Raw genomic sequence first — 16587 nt, forward strand, 5'->3', positions numbered from 1 at the left:
TTTTAATGCACCCAAGTCCTTGATTTCAAATTCTTCAGCCAACTTCTTCTTTAGAGCTTCTAGTTCACAATGATCACTCCTTGTTAGCACAATATCATCTACGTAAACAATTAAGATAGCAACTTTACCTTCCTTTGAATGTTTATAAAACATAGTATGATCAGCTTGACTTTGAGTGTATCCATTGTGTTTTATCACCTTTCCAAAACGCTCGAACCATGCTCTTGGAGACTGTTTAAGTTCGTACAAGGACTTCTTCAGTTTGCACACTTTTCCCCCTTCAAAACTCTTCTCAAAGCCAGGAGGAGGACTCATTAATACCTCTTCTTCCAGATCTCCATTAAGAAATGCATTTTTTACATCTAATTGATGTAACAGCCAATTAGAGTTCACTGCAAGGGAAAGAAGCACTCGGATAGAGTTTATTTTTGCTACAGGAGCAAACGTTTCTTGATAATCTATCCCATAGGTTTGAGTGAAGCCTTTTGCAACAAGCCTAGCTTTATATCTCTCGATACTCCCATCAGCTTTGGTTTTTACTGTAAAAATCCACTTGCAGCCTACAACTTTTTTCTTCTCAGGTAGCTCAACCATCACCCAAGTATCATTCTTTTTTAAGGTATTCATTTCTTCAAACACTGCTAATTTCCAAGCTGATTCCTCTAGTGCTTCCTGTATGTTTCTAGGCACAACAAGGTCTGAAATATTTGTGGTAAATGCTCTATGAGTTTCAGACAGTTGGTTATATGAAATATATTTGGCAATAGGGTATTTAGTACAGGCTCGGGTCCCTTTTCTAATGGCAATAGGAAGGTGCAAATCTGAGTTAATGTTTCTTGGTGCTATTTCTACAGAAGGCTCGGATTCATGATTAGTAACACTTGGAGGCAAAGGATGAATAGAATGAGAATTGTTACCTGGAGTATTCAGATGACCATCACTCAGGGCTTCAGATTGATCAGGTTCTGAGATGAGTTGCTGGTCTTTATTTCTTTCAATGACATTCTTTCTAGTATAAACCACAGGCTCAAGATTTTGACGATTTTCAATCAATCGTAGTATTTCTTTATCTGACAGACCAATTTCAGATTTAGTTTCAATAGTTTGAACATCTTTAAGAGAAGGAGAAGCATCCAATATAATATTAGGTAAAGGAACAAATTCCCAAAAATTTGATTCTTCTAAATTCTCCCCCTGAATTAACTTTTTCTGAAAATATGGAGTAGTTTCTAGGAAACAAACATCCATTGAAATATAAATTTTTTTTGTAAGAGGATTGAAACACTTATATCTTTTTTTATGAGGGAGATACCCAAGAAAAACACATTTTTCAGCTCTTGGTTCAAATTTAGACCTAGTCCTTTTAGGAATGTGTACATAAGCAGTACAACCAAAATTTTTTAAGGGTAATTCAGAATAAATCCGAGAACTAGGAAAAACTTTTTTGAAACAAGATAAAGGAGTTGTGTACTGTAAAACACGAGTAGACATCTTGTTAATCAAATAAGAGGCAGTAAGTACAGCATCTCCCCACAAATATTTAGGCATATTCATGTAAAACATCATAGCCCTAGCAACTTCTAACAAATGTTTATTTTTGCGTTCAGCTAAGCCATTTTGTTTAGGGGTGTCAGTACATGAAGATTGATGTTATGCCTTTTCCACTTAAAAAGCTGCCCAAAATTTTATTAAAATATTCTGTACCATTATCAGATCTTAAAATGTTGATTTTAGTTTGAAATTGGGTTTCAATCATAGAATAAAAATCGGTAAAATTTTTTGCCACTTCAGATTTTTCTTTCATTAGGTAAACCCAACAAAGACGAATATGGTCGTCTATAAATGTAACAAACTATTTTTTTACCAGAAATTGTGGTGACCTTAGAAGGTCCCCAAACATCAGTATGAAAAAGATAAAATGGTTTAGAAGGACAATAAGATTTTTGGATATAAGATTTACGTTGACTCTTGGCCAGTAAACAACTATCACAATGAAAGGATAATGGATTTAATTTCTTAAATAAACCAGAAAACAAGCGTTTTAAATAAGAGAAACTAGGATGGCCCAATCTATAGTGCCAAATCATTATTTGATCATAAACAGTAAAAGAACTGATACTACTAAGTCCTTGAGCAATTTTATTATTATATAGAATATCCTCAAAATAGTAGAGGCCATTACTCATCCTAGCACTGCCAATCGTCTTCTCCGAGCTCCGGTCTTGAAAAATACAATGAGATTCATAGATAATAACACAACAATTAGAATCTCTGGATAATTTGCTAACAGACAGGAGATTACTACTATGAAGTTGGGGAACATGGAGAACAGATTTAAGATCTATTCCCTCAGATATTTTAATTAAACTTTTCCCTGCAATTGGTGATAAACTACCATTAGCTATCCTAACTTTACTGGTACCTGAACAAGGTTTATAAGATTTAAATATATGTGAGGAATCAGTCATATGGTCAGAGGCTCCGGAATCAATTATCCACGGAGTAGATGTTGAAAGAAAAGAATGGAGAGCATGTTTTTCATTACCTGTATGTGCCACAGAAGCAACAGAAATACCATAGGGTTGCAGAGTGGATTTCAATAATGTTTGAAGATGCTCCATTTGCTCTTTGGTAAAGGGGCTGGTTTCAGCTTCATTTGCTGTAGGTGCTCCACGTCGACGCCCAGATTTGCTCTTCCAGTTTGCTGGTTTTCCATGAATATGCCAGCAAGTTTCACGAGTATGGAGAGGTTTATTACAAAAGTCGCACCACACCCGTGGTTTCTCATCAGATTTGTTCCAGGCAGGTTTAGAGCTTCCTACTCCCATATTGGAAGCCAAGGTTGATCCCTCAACAATAGTTCCAGCAGCCTTCTTTCCCAACATAACGTTCCTTCGACTTTCTTCCCTTCTCACCTCAGCGAACACCTCACTAATAGGAGGCAGCGGTGATCTACCAATAATTCTCCCCCTTACCTCATCAAACTCGACATTAAGGCCAGCCAAGAACTTGTAGATCCGATTATTCTCAACAGTTTTCTTATGATGTCGTCCATCCTCAGTAGATTTCCATTCATAAGTATCAAAGAGATCAATATCCTGCCATATTCTTTTAAGAGAAGTGAAATATTTAGTAATAGTATCCTCACCTTGCTTTATGTCATTGAGTTTGAGATTCAACTCAAAAATCTGAGATTGATTCTCCAAGTCAGAATACATCTGATTTACATTGTCCTAGAGTTCCTTAGCAGTTGGGTAACACATGTAGTTGGAGCTGATGTCTTCTTCCATAGAGTTAACAAGCCAAGTCATCACCATAGAGTTCTCTGCGTCCCAGGCAGCGTACGTCGGATCGTCCTCCTTGGGAGTCTTCTTCTCTCCCGTTAGGTAGCCCATCTTCCCACGTCCTTGCATGTACATCCAGATTGACTGAGACCATCTCAAAAAAATTTCACCATTAAGTCGAATGGTGGTGATCTGAACTGGGTGAGATTCAGGGGTAATTTTAGAGGATTCAACAATATTAGGAATGGCTAGAGTGGATTCTTGGGTAACATCTAACATGGTGGTTGAAGGAAATGAAGAAGGCAGAGAGAGAAAGGGTAGGTTTTGCTCTGATACCAAGTCACAAATATTGGGAAATTTTTTATATATTATTTCTATTCAGTGAACATATATTTATACAAGTATATGATAGGTATGAACCAAATCACAAATATACAGAAAATAAATTAGCAAATTAATAAGTTTCCTAGAATAAGAATAGCTGTCAAATCTTTGAATATTTGACAGCCTTACAAGAATCATTCTAAGTTAGGAATGTTCCTAAAAACAGTTTGATTTTCCCACAATTTCTTTGAGCTTTTCATAGTTTTTTGATACTTCAGTTCGATGGTTATTCAATGGGCTTCGATGGTCATAGAACTACTTTGTTGGTTTTCGATGTCCAGTCAAGCTTTTGCTTCAATCAAATTTGCATCAAAAACCATAGAAGGATGTTGGAAAAAATCAAACTATTTTAGGAAGTTTCTGTTTTTAGTTTATTTGCTGTAAAATGTAGAATATTCTAGCAATTGTCTATGATAGGAAAATAGTTATTATACATATTTCTTTTATTAATTCTAGGGTTTCTTTCTTTCACAATTAGGGTAACCTAGCCTTGAATAAATATATGCTAAATGTGAAGAAATAAAATATCAGAAAATTACCCAATTTCTGACTTGGTATCACAGCCAACCCTCTCTCCCCTTACCTTCACAATGTCTGAAATCTCCATTGAATCCGACACCAACCCAGCCGATGCCACTGTCACTCCTAACACTACCGAAAACCCTAAATCATATTTGAATCTCACCCTGTTCAAATTACCACCATTAGACTTAATGGTGATAATTTTTTGAGATGGTCTCAATCGATTAAGATGTATATGAGAGGACGTGGAAAGATGGGCTACTTAACTAGCGAGAAGGTGGCTCCTAAGGAGGATGATCCAGCGTTTGCTACATGGGATGCAGAGAATTCTATGGTTATGACTTGGCTGGTCAATTCTATGGAGGAGGAGATTAGCTTGAATTACATGTGTTACCCAACTGCCAATGATCTATGGGACAATGTGACCGAGATGTACTATGATTTAGGGAATCAATCTCAAATCTTTGAGTTGAATACTCGGTGATGTAAAACAAGGTGAGGATAATGTTACTAAATACTTTACTTTGTTGAAAAGAATATGGCAGGATCTAGATTTGTTTGACACTTATGAGTGGAAATCTGCTAAGGATGGTCGTCACCATAAGAAGACTGTTGAGGATAATAGGATTTACAAGTTCTTGGCTGGTCTTAATGTTGAATTTGATGAAGTAAGGGGGAGGATTATTGGTAGGCAACCTCTGCCTTCCATTAGTGAAGTTTTTTCAGAGGTTAGACGAGAAGAGAGCGGAAGGAATGTTATGATAGGAAAAGAATTGCTGGAACTACTGTTAAAGGATCGACCTTGGCATCTTCAGGAGGTTATAGTAGGACTGGTTCACAAAGATCTGATGAGAAGCCAAGGGTCTGGTTTGATTTTTGTAATAAGCCATGCCATACCCGTGAGACTTGCTGGAAGAACAAGGTTGGCAAGGCAGGACGTGGAACTCCTACAGCCAATGAGGTCGAGACAAGCCCTTTCACCAAAGAGCAGATGGAGCATCTTCAGGTGCTGCTAAAGTCCAACCCACAATCCTCTGGTATTTCTGTTGCTTCTGTGGCACATATAGGTACTGAAATTTATGCTCTCAACTATTTTTTTACACCAGCCACTTCGGGGATCAATGATTCCGGAGCTTCTGACCATATGACCAATTCACCAAAATTATTTAAATCCTATCATCCATGTCCTGGTACTGGAAAAGTTAGGATTGCTAATGGTAGTTTCTCACCTGTTTCAGGAAAAGGCTTAGTTACATTATCTGAGGGAATAGATCTTAAATTTGTTCTTCATGTTCCTCAACTTCATTGTAATCTTTTATCTGTTACTAAATTATCTAGAGATTCTAATTGTTCTGTCGTTTTTTATGAATCTCATTGCATTTTTCAGGACCTGAACTCAGGGAAGACGATTGGCAGTGCTAGGATGATTAACGGTCTCTATTATTTTGGGAATATTTTATCTAGTAATAAAAATGCTCAAGGACTTAGTAGTATCAATTCTTTTTCTGTTTATGATCAAATAATGATTTGGCACTATAGATTAAGCCATCCAAGTTTCTCTTACTTAAAACATTTGTTTCCTGGATTATTCAAAAAATTGAATTCTTTATCTTTTCATTGTGATAGTTGTTTATTGGCCAAGGGCCTCCGTAACTCTTATATTCTCAAATTTTATCGTCCTTCACAACCATTTTATCTTTTTCATAGTGATGTTTGGGGACCTTCTAAGGTTATCACTCTTTCCGGTAAAAAATGGTTTGTTACTTTTATTGACGACCATACTCTTTATTGGGTTTATTTACTGAAAGAAAAATCTGAAGTAGCACAAAATTTTCAAGATTTTTTCTCTGATTGAAACCCAGTTTCAAACCAAAATGAGTATTCTAAGATGTGATAATGGGACTGAACATTTTAATAAAATCTTAGGCAGTTTTTTAAAAGAAAAAAGGATTTTACATCAATTCATTTGTCCTGATACCCTGGAACAAAAATGGATTGGCTAAACGTAAAAATAAACATTTGCTAGAAGTAGCTAGGGCTATGATGTTTCATATGAACATTCCTAAATATCTGTGGGGAGACGCTATACTCACTGCTTCTTATCTTATTAATAGGATGCCTACTCGTATTTTGCAGTACATTACTCCCTTAGAATGCTTGAAAACAAATTTTTCAGGTTCAAGAATTTATTCAGACTTACTTCTGAAAATTTTTGGTTGCACCGCTTATGTGCACATCCCTAAAATATCTAGGTCTAAGCTTGAACCTAGAGCCGAAAGGTGTCTTCCTAGGAAATCCTCCTAATAAACGGGGTTATAAATGTTTTGGCTTTGTTACCAAATGGTTTTATACATCTATGGATGTTACTTGGAAAATACTCAGTATTTTACCAAAAATTCAATTCAGGGGGAGAAATCAGTGGAATCAAATTTTTGGGAAATTGACCTTTTATCCAATGTTATTCTTGATATTCCTATTCCTTCTAAAGAAACTCAGCCTACTGAGTGTGAATCTAAAATTGGTCTATCAGAAAAAGAAATACTACGATTAATTAAAAATCGTACAAATCTTGAGCCTGTGGTTTATTCTAGAAAAAATGCTACTGAAAGAAGTAAAGACCACCAAATCATTCAAGCACATGTTCCAACTGAAGCCCTGAGCGATGGTCCTCCAACAGTACGAGGTAATTCTCCTACTTTGTCTCCAAATTTGTCTGAACCAAATCTGCCGTTACTAGTTAATTCCAACACTGAAAAATCTGGACCTGAACCTGTCTTAGAAACAGCCTCTGACTCAGATCTTAACCTTCCAATTGCCCTAAGAAAAGGAATTCGGACCTGCACCAAATACCCTATAGCCAAACACATTTCTTACAACCATCGATCCAAAAATTATAGAGCATTTACCACTAATATAAGACCTTGTTTTGCCTAGAAATATACAGGAAGCGTTGGTGAATCTAAGTTGGAAGTTAGCAGTGTTTGAAGAGATGAATGCCTTGAAGAAGAATGATACTTGGGAGATTGTCGAGTTACCAAAAGAAAAGAAGGTTGTAGGATGTAAATTAGTCTCTACAATAAAGAGCAAAGCTGATGGAAGTGTTGAAAGATATAAAACTAGGCTGGTTGCAAAAGGTTTTACTCAAACCTAAGGGATTAACTACCAAGAGACATTTGCACTTGTAGCAAAAATAGATTCCATCAGAGTGCTACTATCTCTTGCTGTTAATTCAGGATGGCCTTTATACTAGTTAGATGTGAAAAATGCATTCCTTAATGGAGACCTAGAAGAAGAAGTATCCACGAGTCCTCTACCCGGATTTGAGAAGAGTTTTGGAGTTGGGAAAGTGTGTAAACTAAAGAAGTTTTTATATGGACTTAAGCAGTCTCCTAGAGCGTGGTTTGAGTGCTTTGGTAGGGTGATAAAATGCCATGGATACACTCAATGTCAAGCTGATCACACGATGTTCTATAAACATTTAGAAGAAGGTAAAATAGACATTTTAATTGTGTATGTGGATGATATTGTGTTAACTGGGAGTGATCATGGTGAGCTAAAAAAGTTAAAAAGAAGACTTGCGGAAGAATTTGAGATAAAAGACTTGGGTTTGCTGAAGTACTTCCTCGGAATGGAGTTTGCTAGGTCTAAGGAAGGTGTTTTCGTAAGTCAACGTGAGTATGTTCTTGATTTACTCAAGGAGATAGGTATGTTTGGGTGTAAGCCTGTTGAAACTCCAGTAGAACCAAATGTGAAGTTGCAACCTGCGCCATTGGCAGATGTAAAGGACCGAGAGTGTTATCAGAGATTAGTTGAGAGACTGATCTATTTATCTCATACACGACCAGACATAGCATTTGCAGTGAGTATGGTGAGTCAGATTATGCACTCACCTGAACCACTTCATTTCGAGGCAATCTACAGAATTCTAAGGTACCTAAAAGGAACACCTGGGAAAGGCCTTATGTTTAGACCTCGGGGACATCTACAAGTTGAAGCTTATACAGATGCAGATTGGGCTGGAAGTGTAATTGACAGAAGGTCTACCTTGGGCTATTGTACATTCATTGGAGGTAACTTAGTTATATGGCGTAAAAAGCAGAATGTGGTAGCTAGAAGCAGTGCTGAAGTAGAGTTTAGAGCTGTAGCACATGGTATGTGTGAGATTCTGTGGATAAGAAGATTGTTGGGAGAATTGAAGATATCACCATCATCACCTATGAGGTTGCATTGTGATAACAAGGCTGCTATTTCGATTGCTCATAATCCAGTTCTTCATGATCGCACAAAACATGTGGAAGTGGATAAACACTTCATTAAGGAAAAGGTGGAAGATGGATCAGTATGTATGACTTATATCCCTACCGGAGAGCAAGTGGCTGATATCTTTACCAAAGGATTGTTCAAGAAACAGTTGATCTGTTGAGTAGCAAGCTGGTTATGGAGAATATCTACAAGCCAACTTGAGGGGAGTGTTGGAAAAAATCAAACTATTTTAGGAAGTTTCTGATTTTAGTTTATTTGCTCTAAAGTGTAGAATATTCTAGCAATTGTCTATGCTAGGAAAATAGTTATTATACATATTTTTTTGTATTAATTTTAGGGTTTCTTTCTTTCACAATTATGATAACCTAGCCTTGTATAAATATATGTTAAATGTGAAGAAATAAAATATTAGAAAATTACCCAATTTCTGACTAAGGATATTAAATATTTCGTCGACTTTTATGGAACAAAAGAATACTGACAAATGGTACTAAAACTCAAAATTCAATTCAATTAGAAGAAAAATAAATGACAATCAACACAAACCCTTGACTAGAACTGCTTGACATATATATATTTATGATTTAAATCTATACAAATAACTAAATTAGTTCAGTAGGTACTTATGATTTTGCTCTTCCAAGAACTCGAAATGGTGGTAGTTTTGTGAGGCAATATAATGAAACAATCTCCTTAGTAAGAAAGAAGATTGAATAGCTGTGCTGTTCGGCAAAAAAAAAAAGAAGGAAAGAGTTAGAGGTGATGAGAAAGAGAGATTTCACGCACGAGAGAGAGTTTTGAGAGAAAAAAATGTGAGGGGATCTGTGTTTGAAATTGAATTGTATGCATAAATTTCAAAGATTATAAAATAAGGGCATATTTTCAATTCTATGCTTCAATAAGCAGATTTCCTTAAATTTCCCATTTAAAATATGTCTATTTCTACTAATGTGTTACCATTCAATTTTTTCTTTATCGATACATTTTGTTTATTTAATTAAAATTACTGCATTCTTTCTTTTTAATAAATTTTGCGAATTGGAATGAAATTCTTAGCTCGACACTGATTGTTACTCTTACTTTATATTTTGATCATGTATTTTCAGATTCATATCCAGTTCGAAATACCTCATCATGATCCTCTTCGAAGAATGAAGTTGGAAATAATGCAAAGACACCATGTTGTGGTAAAAAGGGATGTTAATGCCTTTATTTCTTCCGTGGATTCATTCTCCATCAAGTTAGTGATGATATCTATTTCTCTACTTACTGATATCTGCGAAACTGAGTTGTGTGGTTGAGAATTGAGATAAATAAAGCTAGACTATCATTAGTTAAAAAATGGTAATGACTCTAAATTAGATCTCTTTCTTCAAAGAGTCTGAAACACATCTGAGACTGATGCTAGATGGTATTAATCCTTAACCATGCTTTATTTCATTTATTAGAATTACTCCAAATGAGATTGGACTAGACCAAAATTAGACATTAGTTCCTAAAGATAGAAATAACTTTAGGGCTTGAAAAAAAAAACATTGTCAACTTTTTAGATTTTGGCATTTACTAGTCATATTATGACCCATTACCAACATAGTAAAACTAAGAAATTTTGAATTGATTTTCAACATCAAGAAATCATGTCTCGAACATATGGTACAATAAGATACCTTTTGTGCCATGCAAAACTGATAGGGACTAAATTCTGAATATGACTATTGAGCCTTCTCCATTGAAATTCAATCTCAGAAAATACAAGAAAATGAAAGATAGAAGGGGAAATTCGAGGATCCTTAAACCTCCAATGAATTCTAAAGAAACTTGTATGGCTTAGCTCATAAATCCCACATCCCATATCCTAACAAAAACTTGTATGGCATTGTGAGTCGTCCCACATCTCTTGGGTTAAATACATATATCTTATGTAAAAGTATAACAATTACACCTATTAAAACAATGATATTTTTATCATTTAGCATGTAATTTAAAATTTATATAGGCATGTTAGCATATACTTCCAAGTAAGGTCAAGTAGTCAATTTATTTTAGAAAGATTAATTGAATAGTTAGTTGATTTAGCATATACTTCCAATTGTTTAGGGAGGTAAGGTCAAGTAGTCAAAAAGGGAAAGGTCTTCCACAATCACTTCGAGCATTTGCTCGTGTCCTATGTTGCTGCTCTCCTCAAGGTATGTTTCAGATAATCTGTCCTATTATGTACTTTTGATGCTACGAAATTTCCTACTTTTTATACTATCTTTGGAAATAATATCGTGATTAATTTTTTAATATTTAGAACTTAATGATTTGGCCATCGAAGCTAAACAAACTGATGGCCGCCTTGCTCGCCGTCCTTTAAGAAATATTGAAAAAGAAATTGAAGCACATCATATTTTAGTAGCACAAACATCTCGATTAATTAAGGAATATGAAGCATCTATTAAGGTGAAGTTATATTCTGCTTTTGTCTAATTAATTATTTGGGCCTTCAATTATTTTCACTATAAATTAATGAAATTTTGAATGTGTTATACTCGTAACAATTATAAATTATAATAAGCAAGGTTTCAAAAGTTTGTCATGCACTTATAAAATTGATTTGTTCTTGTAGTGGAATCGCTCCTACTAGCTGAGTTGTTGTGACTTGTTCGAGAGTGTTTATTTCGTGTTATGTTAATGTTGTAAGTAAAGTGCTTATGAAATAGTAAAGAAGTTCAAATGGTATCTATGCACTTTTTTTCTTAAAAAAAATAAACTTGACTGAAAATAAGAAAATCACAAAAGGATAAGGTAGCATGTAGAAAAAGAAAAGAAGAAAAAAACAAAGAAAATTGTAAGAACAATCAAATAGAGACAAAAGTCTCTTTACCCTTTTATTATATATTCTCATTAAGCCCCCAAAAAGAGTGAAAATTGTCGCCTTATGTGTTCATTTGTTATGATTCGTATACTTTACCATTGAAATCATTCTTCATACTTGACAATTGTTGCACTCATAAAAAAAGTTTCTTTCATTTTATATTTCTCTGTACATGTATAGTCATTGGACGCCGGTAATTCCTCTTCTTCCCTAGTTAGGGAAACACTTGGTATCCGAAGGCAAATGGCACAAGATCTCCTCAATGGTGAGCTTCGTGTCCTCAAGTCTGCTTCAACATGGCTAAAAAGTTATTGCACAACCTTGATTACAACCAGCTAGCATCTATGATAACGTTATTTTCAATGTTATTATGGGCAAAGAAGAGACAATTATATATATACTAGTTAAAAATAACATACAATACACATTTGTTTAGTTTAAACATTATAAACATGCTTATTTAAACATATATTCATTTTTATTATTTTTTAATTATCATATATATTTTAAATAAATAAATAAAATATGTTTAATATAATGTATGACATAAATGTATTAAAAAATTAGAGCAAAACATTGTGTGTAATTTTGATAAAATCTGGTTTATTTTATTAATATATAATAGAATGAATTACAGTTCTATAGTATATATAAGTATTTATATCAATAATCTCTACTGACATCTAAACACAACATTAACATAGATATATATTTACATGGATATAAAACATATATATAAATTACAATAATATTTAAAAAGAAATTAATAATAGAATAAAATATGAATTGAAAAAGTCATATTGTAGAGTAGTATATATGCATCAACTATTTTTAGTTTCCAATGTAACTCACAATGTCCTTTGATGAATTTGATGAAGAAAAAGAGCTCCAATCATTTGATAAAAAATAAGCTATTGCACAAATTTATAAGATAAAAAAAATGATATGTATGACTTTATTATTTTTAAATAAATATGATTTAATTATTTAAATTATCATAAAATATCTTAAAAATATTCTATTTTAATTAATTAATTAATTTATTTTTATTTAAGTTTATGTTTGTTCTAGTTTTTGAATTTGACAGTGACATTAAGAGATTATATATTATATGTTTAATATAATATTAATATTATACATGAATTTTAAATTTAAGTTTTTTAGTTTTTTTTTAAAGATTGTTTCTAGTTGATAGTAGATTATATTATGTTATATGTTTAATATGATATTATTATAATACGTGAAGTTTAAGTTTAAGTTTAATTAAATTTTACTTAAGTTATAAAATATATGGTTTTTATTATTTTTAAATAATTGTCATTGTAAAATATCTCAAAAATATTTTATTTTAATTTGTTTATTTATTTATTTTGATTTAAGTTTAAATCATGTTTATAATCTACTGTTAAATAAAAGAATATTATGTTATATATAAAAATATGCTGTTAAAGTTAACAAAAAAAAACCATTAAAACTAAGAATTTATATTATCTACACACTTATTATATAGAACATAAGATTTAATAGAAAGTATTATATTATCCATTTTACCAATGATAAATCTTAAAATTATTTTGTGTGTGGTGTAATTTATATAATTGTCCTTATGTTTCTTGCTACTACAACTAAGACTAGTATATCAAGTCTTAAAAATTTAAAAACAAATCAACAATGAATACTCTTGAAAAAAAAAATTATATTTTAAAAAATTAGATTAAAATATAGTATTGGAACCCCCAACTTTCTTCTTTTAAACAAAGCAAAATGGGAATTATATGTAGGACAGGTTCCATAGATTCAAAACTAATTAACAAGAATGCTTATTTCCTCTCGAGCGGAATGGTTGTGTGGTGTGCGTTGTAGGGCCTCTTCTAGTGTTGTCACTATATCATCTTATTGTGCCCATAAGCCCCAGCTAATGCTTGTTGCACTTGCTCAATGCCATAAGGTAGCATTGGTACGGAGTTACAACGCCTTATTCTCCTACAACATTGGTTGCTTATTTGGCATGTGTGATGGTTTGGGATTAGTGATGCACACGGGGCGCGAAATTGACGGGGGTCCCCTATCACCGTCTTTATTTATAATTTTAATCTCCGTTCCTGTCCCATCCCAGCTTATTCCCAAGCTGGAGGTGAGGCGGGGAGCCCAATTATTTAAAAATTAAATGAAAATGAAAATTTTAAAATAAAAATCCTAAATTGTATGTAAATTAAAATATTGCACAATATTTATGATTTTAAATACTAAACATTATCCTAAAAAAATTAAAATATTTTAAAAAATTAGTAATATATTACAATTACACATAAATAAAGATATATAATACATATAAAATATTACAAAATTATATAAAAATTTAAACGGACTCCGTTGAGGCAGGGAGTGCCCGCCCCATTTAACATTCAAGGAATGAAAATTATCCTCTTCTTCGTCCCGTTCCCCATTTAGATGAGGATTTCACGCCCCATTAGGGGGGGTCCTCGCGGGGCCTCATCCCCATGGGGCTAATGTACATCCTTATCTGGAATCTCTCACATTTACAATGGGCACATACGTGTGTGGCGTTCTTCACAAACCTTGCGAAGACACTTTTTGTCCACGAAAGTATCAAAATGTTCACTGTAGATTTTGTTAGCAAAAAATATGAATTGTCTTTAACCCTTCCGTGACGAATGAAAAATGTCTGAGGGTAAGACCAACCTTTTGAAATGGTTCGACCTAAAACAAGATGACCTATATCATATGGAAGAGTATTATTACTGTTATTTATTTAAAACTAACTTTTTACAAATTAATATCAAATATCATGTTTTATATGAGTTTTATTTATGGTTGTCCAAATTCTCCATTCATTTGACCACGTATTACTCACGTCTAGTCTTTTGAGTCATAATATCTGTCCTAATTATTTATTTTTAATTTTATTTAATGTGTTGCTTGATATATGTTTACTGGTGTATCATAATTTTAATTAATTTCAGAAAGTGGGGGAAACACTTAGAGGAGTCTTATTAATTTATTTAATAGTGCAAATAAATTAATCTAGTGGTGGTTTTAGGTTAGAAATTAAAAGGTATTTATTTTGAGAGTCCAAAAAAAAAAATTGCATTATTTTATTTTTCTTGTGATATTTTTCTAAGGATTTGAAAATAGGTCTTTTTCCAACTAGGGTTCAGCCAAAGGGTGTTGGGGTGCATATATTAGGAAATCATGTAAGTGAGCAACCTTTATTGCTCGCTTGCAACACTCGTCCAAGAAAGAAAAAGAGAGTTTGAGAGAGAGGTGATTGGATAAAGGAGAAGAGTGGGGAAGGGATTAGTTTGAGTGATCAAAGGTAAGGATATTCTTTTCATGATTCAAGGTTGTGCTCTAGTTAGTGTGCTTGATGTTAATAGAGTTGCTTTGACCATAGGCTTGTGAGAATTGGAAGGGTGGATAGAATTCAAGTTGGATCTGGCTATTAAGAAAAAAAAGGTAAGAATAAATTATTTTTGTTTTGTTTGATGTTGCTAAGAGTGCTAGGATTTATTTGGGTTTGTCGGAATGGGTATTGTGATTGGCGACTTATGGTTAGGGCATTGGACAGGCGATGGTGGCTAGGATTTTAGGAAATAAGTGTATCAAGGTCCCATCATTTCTTGAAAGGGAATTGGGGTATCGTTGCACTGCAACCGTGGTGTAAACCCCTATTGCCAGGCCTTTAGGGATAGGAGATGATGGGAAGAGCTGCTACACTAGTTGGGTGTTGTGAGGTGAATACTAGCCCCGTGCTAGCACTAACCATGAAACCTCTAGGTCTTGCCAGACCAATAAAGCCTAGCAGCCTGTGTGGGAAACCTTCGTCTGGTGTAAACCAGGCGAGGCAGGGGAAACCTAGTCGCTAGCGAGACCCATATGCTATGCACTAGACTCATTAGCCTAGTGTGCACGCAATTTCCCAAGCATTGCCTGGGTAGTAGCACAAGTTGCAAGGCCTGGAAGGTGACATAGTAGCTGATGTGCCAGGTAGCTAGGGCCAGCCATAGGAAGCACCCACGCAGCTATTTAAGTGCATGCATGCAAGCACGTACAAAGGTTGGGAAACTTGCTTGAGCAGTCACCCCTTTGGATATTTGACCCTTAACTCTTGAGTTCGTTTCGAGTTTGGTTTCCGAAGGACACTTTATCGACACCCTAAGGGTATTTAGGTAATTTTAGCATATGAATTTAGATTTCATTATGGATTTAACAAGAGGTTCCTAACCAAGTTTTGGATTACCTGACAATTGGTTTTAGTTTGTTATCTAACTAAGATAGTTGTCCTATTTTGTTATAATAGGACCTAGAAGCGTCGTGATCCTTCACATTTGTTGCAAGACTCAAGGAAAGTGAAGTCTCTGTAGCATAATTGTAACATATTGTAATTAATTGTATGGAATGGGAATGTTTGTTGCTAGTTGTGGATATTATGATTGTACGGTTGTGTAAGATCTTAATATCCAAGTGGATTTGGTGGGGAAAGTAAGTATTGGCAATGAGCCCTAGTTGACCGCATAATATCCCAAGAGAACTAACATCCACAAATTTCCTAATCCTACGACTTGTCTTATATTGTTGTGAATCTATTTTAGTATTCATGGTTTCACGTATGATGCTTATGTGTGTTCTATTATTGTTTTTACTTCCCTACTCAGCGTTCACTCATTAGTTGCTTCTATACTGCTAGTTAAAGAGAAGCATGATCCTATTGAGGCAATGATTTAAAGAGGATTGAGCTTGTAACGCCCTGGATAGCCAAGACCGTTACACTGTGTGTTTATAAAGTGCTAGACTCGCTAATCAAGTCATTTAACTCAAAATGTGTTACAGAAGTCACGAAAGAACTAGGGTTAAAAGTGTTTTGGTCTCAAAAGCTGCATTCTCATTATGGAACGTTATCTGTTTACACGGGATCCCAAAAAAATACAAGTTTAAAGATCGTTTACAAAAGTTATAAGACTCAGATACAGTAACCAGCCATACTAAGGCAAAACAAGCAGTTAGGTAATCCTTGTCCTGGTCTACTCCTCGACCATGGTGATCGAACAGCTGGCTATGTACATTACACCTCGGAGCTCTCCATCTCAAGCATGGTCTAGCTTTCCCTTGCCTTTACCTGCACCACGTAGCACTCGTGAGCCAAGGCCTAGCAAGAAAACACAATGACAGCAGAGCATAAGCAAATATCATACAAGTCAATATCTCACATTGCATCACATAGCCTCAGTCAAATAACCATCCAATATTGTCAAGTAT

The 16587-nt window shown here is 34.2% G+C and overlaps 1 protein-coding gene across 6 annotated transcripts in view; it reads left to right on the top strand.

The window, feature by feature from the left end:
• Positions 1-11794, top strand: part of LOC133798499 (fructose-bisphosphate aldolase-lysine N-methyltransferase, chloroplastic) — a 42550-nt gene extending 30756 nt beyond the window's left edge. For 4 of the 6 annotated variants that reach the window (XM_062236795.1, XM_062236796.1, XM_062236798.1 and 1 more), the window contains 4 exons: positions 9560-9693; positions 10551-10639; positions 10747-10895; positions 11491-11794. In XM_062236795.1, coding sequence (XP_062092779.1) covers positions 9560-9693; positions 10551-10639; positions 10747-10895; positions 11491-11649 — 531 coding nt within the window. In that variant the 3' untranslated portion in view covers positions 11650-11794. The other 2 variants (XM_062236800.1, XM_062236802.1) reach the window with 2 other exon arrangements.
• The last annotated feature ends 4793 nt before the right edge of the window (positions 11795-16587 follow it).

Source organism: Humulus lupulus, chromosome 8 (genome assembly GCF_963169125.1).
Source record: "Humulus lupulus chromosome 8, drHumLupu1.1, whole genome shotgun sequence".
In the NCBI taxonomy this organism is placed as follows: domain Eukaryota; kingdom Viridiplantae; phylum Streptophyta; class Magnoliopsida; order Rosales; family Cannabaceae; genus Humulus; species Humulus lupulus.